Source organism: Pseudopodoces humilis, chromosome 7, assembly GCF_049639895.1.
Source record: "Pseudopodoces humilis isolate 2021_Gansu_Grassland_sample_001 chromosome 7, ASM4963989v1, whole genome shotgun sequence".
Taxonomy (NCBI): Eukaryota; Metazoa; Chordata; class Aves; order Passeriformes; family Paridae; genus Pseudopodoces; species Pseudopodoces humilis.
The window spans coordinates 33,595,192-33,606,107 of NC_142206.1; the positions used below are offsets into that span (position 1 = coordinate 33,595,192).

At 36.3% G+C, this 10,916-nt stretch overlaps 1 protein-coding gene across 1 annotated transcript in view; it reads left to right on the plus strand.

Annotated features, from left to right (window-relative positions):
* Positions 1–10,916, plus strand: part of DPH6 (diphthamine biosynthesis 6) — a 196,570-nt gene that overhangs the window by 79,517 nt on the left and 106,137 nt on the right. Inside the window, exons 10-12 of the mRNA XM_014249736.2 lie at positions 812–943; positions 3,642–3,771; positions 8,078–8,252. Coding sequence (XP_014105211.1) covers positions 812–943; positions 3,642–3,771; positions 8,078–8,252 — 437 coding nt within the window. The remainder of the gene's footprint in view (positions 1–811; positions 944–3,641; positions 3,772–8,077; positions 8,253–10,916) is intronic.

Sequence of the window (10,916 nt, forward strand, 5' to 3'; positions counted from 1 at the left end):
TACTATACAAGCACTCCTGAAAAAAATGTGCTTGACCCATAGTAATTAGTCTGAAAAAGAGGTCCTACTAGAATGCATTTTTCTGATAATAATCAATAGATCTGTAGAAGTGAAGCATTTCAAGCTAGTTTATAGGAGTGTAGCACTTAGTTTTTTCTTTCTTTCTCTCCCTCTTCCTTTCCCTCTCCTCCTCCTGGAAATACCACAACATTTCTATTATACTACATACATAGATGGGTAAACTTCCTGAAAACTTTGTTTCACAGCTAACAGTGTTTGGGTATTGAATAGGATTTAGATCTTTGGTATTTCTTGAATATGGATAAGAGCCTTGTGGGCTTTAAAAATGTCTAAACATGTTACGCATTTGCAAAGATCATCAGAACCAAGTTAAGCTAACTTCCAGTAAAATTTTGGTATACAAGTTTGAAAGATTTTTATGCCACTTAGATACTTTTGAAAATTTTAGCTTTTCAGTGTTACATTTTGTGCCAAGTCTGTAATCAAACAGGTTAAGAAATTGTAAAAGATCATCAAAAATGGAAGGGAGGAGAAAAAGGACTGAAATTCTCAGCTAATGTGCTACTTCCATGGAGATTTTGTGAAGGCAGTGTTGGAGAAGGATTTGGGAGCTTTGCTGCCAGAACCTTTTCCTCTGTATCTGTTTGTAAATATTTTTGAATATGTTTTTACAGTTTGTGGGTTTCTTTTTGGTTGAAGTTCTTGTTCCTTAAAGAATTTAAAATGTATTCTTGGTTAATCTGAAACCTTTCATTGTTATAATCATAGTTCTTTTCTTCATTTCCCATAGCTAAGACATTTCAAAATTCAAGAAAATCCCTGAGTGGTTACCAGTGGTTTTCAGGTATCACTGCCCACTTCCTTCCATCAAAGGATAAAAATGCTCAAGATGCAGCACGGGAAGCATTTTCTTCTCTCAGAGGTGCTTTATTCAGTTAATACATTATCTGCTGTCATTGATTATGTTTTTAATATGGTCTTAAGGAAGAATTGGTATTTTCATGTGGTTTTATAACTTTATATGTTGTGGTTGTTCGTTTGCCATCTCATTTTGAATTTGACTGGAACCTTTGATATCAAGACTGCCAGCTTTAATATTTAACACATCATAATTTGACTGGCTTTGAAGACCTTGGAAAGCCAGAGCAGTGTTCCTGTCACTGTAAAAACACTATTTCCACTGTATTTGCTCACTTTATAACGTTCTTGAAATATACAATATGTGTATGTATGTGTGCTATAGATGCTGTCTACTTGCTAAAACACATTTTTAGCTTCCATAATTTTAAATTAAGTTTTCTAGAAAGCTGATACACATTTTGGCATCTAGGATTAGGTCAGTAGCAGTAAATCTCATTTATATTCCTAATGTAAAGATAAAATTGCTGTCTTGGGAGTCATGAAATCCAGGTTCTTTATAAGATTCTGACATATAAAAGAAAATGTTCATGTTTTTGTTTTGTATTTTTTCACTCTAAAGTTTAAGTAAAGTATATTTGTACAGGCTCCTTTTCATTCACAAAAAATGGAAATATTTTAACTCTAAATGAGTAAACTCGTATTCTTGTTTATGAATTTGCATGAGATACTGTCCTATCATATCTTGTTTTTGTGCATGTCCAGCTGCATATTCATGATTGAATATAGGATTTTTCAATTATTTTTTAAATTTTTTTTTAGAATTATTATATTTTTTATACATATATAAAAATATTTATATATTTTTATTTTAGAATTATTTTTTTCAGAATTAAAGTTATACTTGGTAGAAGGTCATTAAGCTAGTTTTTGATTGTTTGGAAATCAGCAAAGTGGAGATGATCAGACTTTTACTGAAAAAGGCAATAGATTTTAGTGTAAATCTGCATATAATCTATAAAGTGAATCAAGAGGGTTGTGCAGTCTTTTTTTTTTGTTCTCATTATATTTGAATGGAAGTTTGCTTGTACAAACATTATGTAATTTTGCCTTAGCATCTGCCAAAAAAGGTTGTGTCTGACTAGTGCAGTAGCCAATTGTTTTCAGCAGATTATTTGCAATACCTGTGTGATGGCAAGGAAAAAAACAAAATAGTAGTGTTCTGATCCTTTGCAGAAAATTTCAGTTCTCACGTTTCTTTTAGTTATTCTCCTCTTGAAAGTGGGTGTAGAAATGGAATTCATTATGGTTTGGTTATGATAAACAAAACTATTTGTTTCTGAAAATTTAATCTGCAAATGTGCACAAGGCTTTTTGTGAACACATTTCAAATCTCTGCAGCAGTTCAGCTTCACTGTGCTGAGAATGGAATAAGCAAAGTACTTTTAAACTCTTTGCTGGGTTAACTGATTTCACCACCTCTAAAGTGAATGAGTGCTGACAAAAGGATTTGGAAATGGAAATTTATTACTAGACGCTATGAAATGTTCTGTTGAATGGATGGAATTCTGTGAAGCAAAGAATGGGAGGGAATGCAGTGTATTGCTGTCTATACATTTGCTTTCTTAAACTCTCACATTAAACATTTTTTTTGGATATGATTGAAAGATGACAAAGATTTCTTTGCTTTATGTAATATAAAGCAGCTCTGGTGTAGTTGTACAATGGCAAAGTTTCATAAGCTCGAAGGAAACTGGATTTTTATTATGTTAAAATAGGCTAAAGTTCTTAAATGTTACTTCCTGTAGACAGTTTGGATACTGTATTTTTTGGCTATCAGCTAAGGATTCTGATAACCCTTTAATAAAAACCAAACAAAAAAAAACCCAACAAAACAAACACCAACCAACCAAAAACAGGCAAAAAGCTATACTTCAGTCAGTGTAGCCTTTTGGGGCAGTTCTGCTTAAGTAAGGGTGAGTGTCACCTGATCATATTCTATATGTTATTAGAAACCACTGTTATGTGGTTGACTATATAAGGGTAATACATTCTGTCTGAGCACTATGACTGGAATATTCTATGCATACACATTCAGATGATCTTGACTTCTCAGTATCTCTCCTTTAGCTGTCTGCTTGAGCTTTCCTCTGCTCTCATCTTTCCTTCATTTCTCCTGTGGCCACTTCTGTTTCCTATTGTCTGTCTTGCCATTTATAATTCTTTGTTTATGCAGAGATTATTATTGCAGTGAGATTTTTTAAAAACAGCTTAGACAAGCATCCCTCTGGAATAGCATATAAATATTTGATCTTTTCCTTGAAGATGGCTACTGTCCCTTCCAGTTCTGTATTTTTGTGATTCAAAATCCTTTATAGATTACTAGCTGTCATGGTATGAGCACCCCACCCCAAGCCCCCCAAGATAATCAAACTTATGGATATGATTAATTTTTACTGCAACATATCTACATGCATGAATGCATGATGTGTTCTCATGGGGCAAGAATTCACCACTGCTTAGAGTGGATAAAATTTATTTTGTATTCTGCTTCTGTATATTTGGAAAATTAACATGAGAAAGAATGTAATGGAAGTGTTAAATGGGGAAAGGTAGTATATGCAAAATCCTCAGTCATGTTTAGACAACAGTTAGGTTATTACGAGTTGGTTTTGCTGAACAAAACTAGGACCCCTATGCTGTCTTTCTACACACATTTAAAATATTCTTTCTTTAACAGCTATTTTTTTTTAATCCTGCAGCTAATTTGACTTCAGAGGGATTGAAACTGAAGGATATTATTTTGGTTCATCTATATATGAAAAGCATGAAAGATTTCAGTGTTATAAACTCAGTTTATGTGACAGAATTTGATTTGTGTCCACCAGCAAGGTAGGATTAGACTACTGCTATAGTATATTTATGATGCACTGTAATAGACTGAATTATTGTTGCCATGTTTGTGAAGTATTTTACCAAATGTTTGTGTCTCACAGAAGAAGACTTTTGCTGCCTTTTGGAGTATTAACATTACAGCTGCTCATGTCAAAAACACTAGGGTTAGAAATTCCTGCTTTAATATATACCATAAGGTTTACAAATGCCCCCCCATATGGACTTACAGAAGGATAATACATGGTTTGCAAGTCTTAGTTCTTTTTGACTTGATTGGACTGACAACTGTTTGTATTGCTGGGATTTTATTTGCTTTTCTCTTCTGTTTGCATCCCTTGACCTGCTGGCAGTGCTTCTCTGAATGCAACCCAGGATATCACCAACCCTCTTTGCCACAAGGGCACGTTGTTGGCTCATGTTCAAGTTGATGTCCATCAGGAACTTCCAGTCCTTCTCTATAAAGCTGCTTCTGAGCTAGTGGGCCCTCTACCAGTTTGTTCCTCTACTATGTGTAGAACTTGAAGCTTTTCCTTGCTGAACTTCATCAAGTTGCTGTGTGCCTGTTTCTTCATCCTGTCAATATCCATGTGGATGGCAACTTGCCAAGGATTCATTCTGCCCCATCATGCAGATTATGAATGAAGATGTTGAACAGGAGTGGATCCAATTTAGGCTCCTGGCTGTTCACCTGTGAGACTTAGTGCACTGATCCCACCCACTGAGCCTGGCTGTTCAGCCAGTTTTCACTCCACCTTACTCCCTGCTCATCTGGCCCATACATCAACAACTTCTCTATGAGTATGTTACATGACAAAGTGTCAAAAGCATTACTGAAGCCTTACTGCCAATATTAAGCCTTCCTTAAAGTGATGAGGTCTGGAGCCTTCTAGGTCTTTGTGGCAAATGTTACTCACCTTGTCATATTTATTTCGTTAAATTCAAAAGAAAGATTATTATCTGAGCAGTTGCTTGGGATTCACATCATGAGATACTGACAGTCATTTCAAAACTATATTTAGGCTATTTCTTTCCTTCCCCTGCCTATATGCACTTAGCTCTGCTTGAAGATAAATACTGGATTAGATGGATCTTTGGCTCGATCCAATATGGTTGTTCTTAACATCTTGTGTTTCCCTCAGATAATCACACTAGATGGATAGCTTAGCTGCACTTACATGTTCAGTAAAAATTCATGTATGGAAAGAAATTACACTGATGATAACACTTATTCATAGGTACAAAAAGCATAGTTTTTTCAATATCTGTTGTACAAAATCTTCCATGTTGCATCCAAGTCTATGTCTGACATAATAAAACTGCTTTGTGATTTAGATGTGCATTATGTGATTTCTGTGTTATTTAATGCGGTGGACTTGTTTTCCATTTGAAATTGGATAAAAAACATCTAGGTCATAAAGTATTTTTTTTAAAAGATGTGTGTTAAAACTAATTTTCTGTTTGTATTTTTTATTGCCTTTGTTAAAAGGCTTATTTTCTTTATTCTTTTATTATTAATTCATAATTTTTACAGGAATTTTTTATTCTTCAGAGATAATATGCTGAGAATGCAGAACTGATATAGCTTGAAAAATTTCACTTGAATCATAGGTTAATACAGGTTGCAAGGGACCTCTGCAGGTCATCTAGTCCAATCCTGCACTAAAAGCAGGGTCAACTGTGTGGACATACCTCTTGTCTTCTTCATATTTTTAAAACCAACTGTTCAGCAATTTTCTAATGAAAAATCCTATATTTTATACTCTTATTGCAGAATATGAAGTGTAATAGAGGCTTGTGAATTTTAAGTATAGCAAGACAAATAGTTCAAAGACATTGTTAAGATAATCATCACATTCCACTACACTGCCTGGGTGTCAGACCCAAAACAAGCAGAGAGAGGCTTCTTTGAGATGTTGACTGTAAGGCAGGATTGTTAAATCAGAGAGAAATGGGAGGGTTGGCTGTGTGTGCCTTCAGAGGAAGCATCTAATCCCAGCTGTAAACTACACAAAATTATTCTCCACTCCTACATATTCAAAGTTGTCTTTTAATACTCATCTTCTCCCGATTTAACTTTCATTTCTTATGCCTGCATGTTTTAGGCCTCCACATTTTGCATAGCCAGCTACTTAGCCTTCCAACAGTAAAATAATAAGGTAGAAGAATTAGAAAGTTGCAGGAAAATGACTTTTTAGTTTTATTTTTATGGAACAAACAGTATTCACAGGATTATAGAACATCCTGAGTAGGAAGGGACCCACAAGGATTGTCCAAGTCCACCTCCTGGCCCTGCACAGAACACCTTCAGAGTCACAACCTGTGCCTGAGAGCACTTTCCAAACTCTTCTTGAGCTCTGTCAGGCTGGTGCTGTGACCACTGCCCTGGGGAGCCTGTTCAGTTTCCAAACACCCTCTGAGTGAAGAACCTTTCCCTAATATCCAACCTAAGCCTCCCCTGACAAAACTTCAGGCCATTCCCTTGGGTCCTGTCCCTGTCATCCCAGAGCAGAGATCAGTGCCTGCCCCTCCTCTGCCCCTCACAGGGAGCTGGAACTGCAGTGAGGTCTCACCTCAGTCTCCTCCAGGCTGAACAGACCAAGTGACCTCAGCTGCTCCTCATGGGACTGCCCATCAAGGCCCTTCACCATCTCCATAGCCCTCCTTTGGATGCTCTCTAACACTTTATATCTTGGCTATACTGTGGCTCTCAGAACTGTCCCCAGCACTGGAGGTGAGGCTGCCCCAGCTCAGAGCAGAGGGGACAATCCCCTCCCTTGCCCAGCTGGTGATGCTGGGCCTGATGCTCCCCAGGACAGGGCTGGTCCTCCTGGCTGCCAGGGCACTGCTGGCACATGTTCAACTTGCCACTGACCAGGAACCCCAGGTCCCTTTCCACAGCATTGCGTTTATGGTGCATATTTGTCTATGTTGCATTTTGTCCTGAAGAAAAATTGTATAGCAGTTTGCATGGTTGCATCATTGCATTATGTACAGAGGCCTGGTTGTGGAAGTTCTCACAAGCAGTATGCTGGAAGCACTGACTCGGGTGTGGATCTGCAATAAATTTGCAAAATTGTCTTGAAAATTTACCAGCCCAAGCAGAAAATCCATTCATCCATGCTTATGATGATGGTAATAAGGAAAAACTACTATATTTACATGTGGGAGGTGAGAAGAGAAATAGTTTTCTTGGAAAAAATGAACAAGATGGGAAGAATTTTATAAGGCTATGTTACATGATATGTAAAGAGAACAAGTAATTTTTTGTTGGATTCCTGCTGGGAGCTAAATGACTTTTCTATGCATGGACTGCAAATATAATTATTTTTCAGGCTTTGAAATGTTGATTTCCCCACATAGACCCTCAGCCCCCCTGCTTTTTAACTGGCCACATGCAACACACGTCTGTCTGTTCATCAAGGCACTCAGTCTTCCTTGGAGGAAACAGAAGTGAACTTCATAAATGAATGCTTAAGTAGATTTTGAGTCCTGTCATATGTATGTATCTGTCATGCAATTAAAAGTATAGCAGAAAAATATGCTAGTATTACAGGTAAACTGTGAGAAGGTTGTAAAGCAGCTATAAGCTGCTGCTTTTTTGAAAACTTTGAACTCTATTGTCATCCTCCTAGGCAAACTCAGGAAGTGGGGACTGGATGAGTGGACAGTGAGGTGTATTGAGAACTCCCTGAATGGCAGATCCCAGAGGGTTATAATCGGTGGCACAGGGTCTAGTGGCACTTGGAGACCTGTCACTAACAGTGTACCCCAGGGTTCCATATCGGGCCCAATATAAAAGTCTTGTTTAACTTATTCATCAATGACTTGGATGGAGGGAAGATGCCTCCTCAGCAAGTTCACTGGTGGCACCAAGCTGGGAGGAGTGGCTGGTACCCCGGAGCAGTCCGTGAAGAAGGACCTGGACAGGCTGGAGAGATGGGCAGAGAGGAATCTTATGAAATTCGACAAAGGCAAATGCAGGGTGCTGCCCCTGGGGAGGAATAACCCCATGCACTACAGGCTGGAGACTGTATCTGGGAAGTCTCTGAGAAGTGCTGGGAAGTAGCTCTGCAAAGGACCTGGAAGTCCTGGTGGCCAAGAAGCTGTCTGTGAACCAGCAGTGTCCTTGAGGAGATAACAGTGTTGATGCTAGCAGGTTATTGCAGTACTCTAACTTTTGTTATATGATCCTGGCAAAATTTCCTAAGATAATGTCCAGACAAAAAAAAAAGGGGAAAATAAATCTTGAAAGTTGGTTCAAACAAACTTCTGCTTGAAAAAGATAATCGTCTTGTGTTTTCAGAGTATGTGTGGAAACGCAGTTACCTGATGGAGTGCTGTTTTGCATTGACTGCCTTGCACATAAATATGACGTGGCAATGGATGGTGTAGAACATGATGAAAAGCTGGTCCTGCATGTACAGAGCATTTCCCACTGGGCACCTGCCAGCATAGGACCTTACAGTCAGTCCATCAAGGTAGGAATTTTTGTTACTTCATGTGAATATATGCCCCTTTACTGAAATGAATCCAGTTATAAAAGCACATTCTCTCTATGTGCAAAAGAAAATGTGTAAAAAAAAAAAAAATACAGCATTTATAATTTATGGTTTTAAAACTTGTAGATGACTTACCTCTCATCAGTTCTTCATTTTGTGATAATAAAACTGGTTAAATTATTCTTTTCAGAGAATCTCAAGAACAGCATACTTCTGTTGTGTATTATAATTAGACAAAAAACCTGTCATACATATACTTTTATAATCTGCTTAGAATATAAACAGAATTTAGGAACAGCTGAGGATATTTCAGTTTCCTTGTTAAAGCTCAAACTTTTTTATAGGTAGAGTCAATCCTAAAACACTTATTTAATTAAATCCTTTTTAATTAGAGGCTTGTGGTGCTGCTTAACCGTTTAAAAGAACATCAAGGTTGAAGAACTGTTCTGTTTTTCAAAATAGCAACAAACTGAACAGAATATTGAATACTATTTAGAAGAATGAAAAGGAGGCAGTAAAGTATCATGGAAAAGTGGACTAGAAATTTGCATTAAAAATTTTCTCCCAATATGTTATTTTCCTACCTAATATTCTTTCTCCTAATATGGTATTAGTAACTTTCTGACAATTCATGAACTCTCGACCTTTTCTGTTGCAAAAAATATATGTCTATCTTACCAATTCTCTTCTTGTGTAATACATAGTCCAGTGTTGTGCTGACTGATTTAAGCAAGACTAATCTTTTCAAATTGCCTGAAATATTTTTGAGTCTGCAAACCTAGTATAATAGCCATGCAATTGTATTTTGTTTTGTCTTTGTACTATTTTACAGAAAATTTCAGGAACAGTATTTTGCTTCAGAAGCTCACGTGGAATTTTTATTTTCAGGAAGAAATATTGATAGATTACTACTGCATGAATCTTGTTCTTACAGGAGGGTGGGGTTTTACCATCTCTCTATATCCATTTTTCTTGAGAAAGCAGGAAGTCGGTTTATTAAACTTTATTCCATTCAGTCTTACACTTTAATGATCATGATTGTATCATATCATGCATTATTCTTCAAAGATTAAAATTAATAACCTTTGTATCTTTGTTATTTGGAGAAACTTCTCTTACATTGCAACTAATCTCCAAATCCTGGAACTGCCATCAACTAAATTCAAAAAAGTGTGTCAACTGAAAATTGTTTCAGTAACCCACTGAAAAATCTCATGCTGCAATTGTCCATAAGCAGGTACTGCCAGATCTTCTGGTTATATGGCACAGTCAGCATACCCAAGGAAAAGTTCATATCTCTTCAAATATGGTGTAACCAGTAACACTGGTCAGCAATTCAAACATGAAGGAAAATTTCCCACTGGTGTATTTTGTTTAGCTTTCTTTATTTCTAACCCAAGAGGACATTTTGGTTAAGCAACATTATTTTCCCTTACAGTGTAAAAGAAGTATTTTTGCTTTTAAAAATTACTACAGGAGTAAAGTAACAGTAATGAAAAGCTGTACCTCTCCTACAGGATCACTCACTTGTTGTCCTTTATGGCTGTGTTGTGTCTCTAGTCCACAAACACCTGTAGGAGGAATTGGTAGTATACATGGCAGCCATATTTTTATTTTTCCTTTGCCAGATTTTGCCTTACTACTACTACTACCAACAATACATTTCATCTGGGTATCAATATTTAACACTCTGTTTTTGTCTTGCTAAGCATTTTTGACTTTTGGTAACATTTCCATTCTGCAGAGCTTAATATAGTACTGTATATACTGTAGTATGTCAAATATACTAGAACAAATAAACATTTTTGTAATTGTTTTTAATATTTAAATATTTTTTCTTTCTAAAATAGCATAGAAAGGATATAACTTATAAAACTTTTTTCGTAAGAAAACATCACAGAAGAATGTATCAGTGCATAAACAAAATATTTGAATTTGAAATTTTGTTAATGGAAGGTGATGGATTTTTTATCTTCTTAAACATGAATTTTCCAAAATTAAAACCTTCTTTAAATGAGATTTTAGAACGTCCTAAGGCTGTGGACAGGTATTAAGCTCATAAGTTCACCAGCAGAAGTAAGCACTTAAATATATTTTAGAAATGAAATATATTTTCCAGAATAAATAAAGAAGGAACAAAAATGGTGTTTCAGTCTTTGTAGTCAACAAAAATTATATGAAATTATACAAAGTTTATGATGATGAAATGTTTATTAGTTGTTTATGATTGAGGACCAGAAGCCGAATGATTTTAAACCAGAAAATAATTATTACCCTTATGTTCTATATACATAGAGTATATATCTTTTCCTCAACAACAATTGGGCAATTAAATTTTTGTCTTTTCAATCCAGTATGAAATTTTGTGGTCACTCGGAAATCAGCATGTATTTTTGCACAGTGTTTTTGCTGAGTTCAGAATAGACCATAGACTAATATTCAGGATATTGCAAGTAGGGATTGATGTGCCCTGGCATGTAAGAGCAGAGCTGGCAGCAGAGAGATGTAGGTAGTTCATGCAAACTATGGAATTCACACTTCAGGCTCAAAAATCACTCAGCAGAGCATCATTTCAATTCGGTAGGGATCTTCAGGATCTTGCCAACAGTGCTATAAGGACAAAATGTAAAGATTTAGAATTTA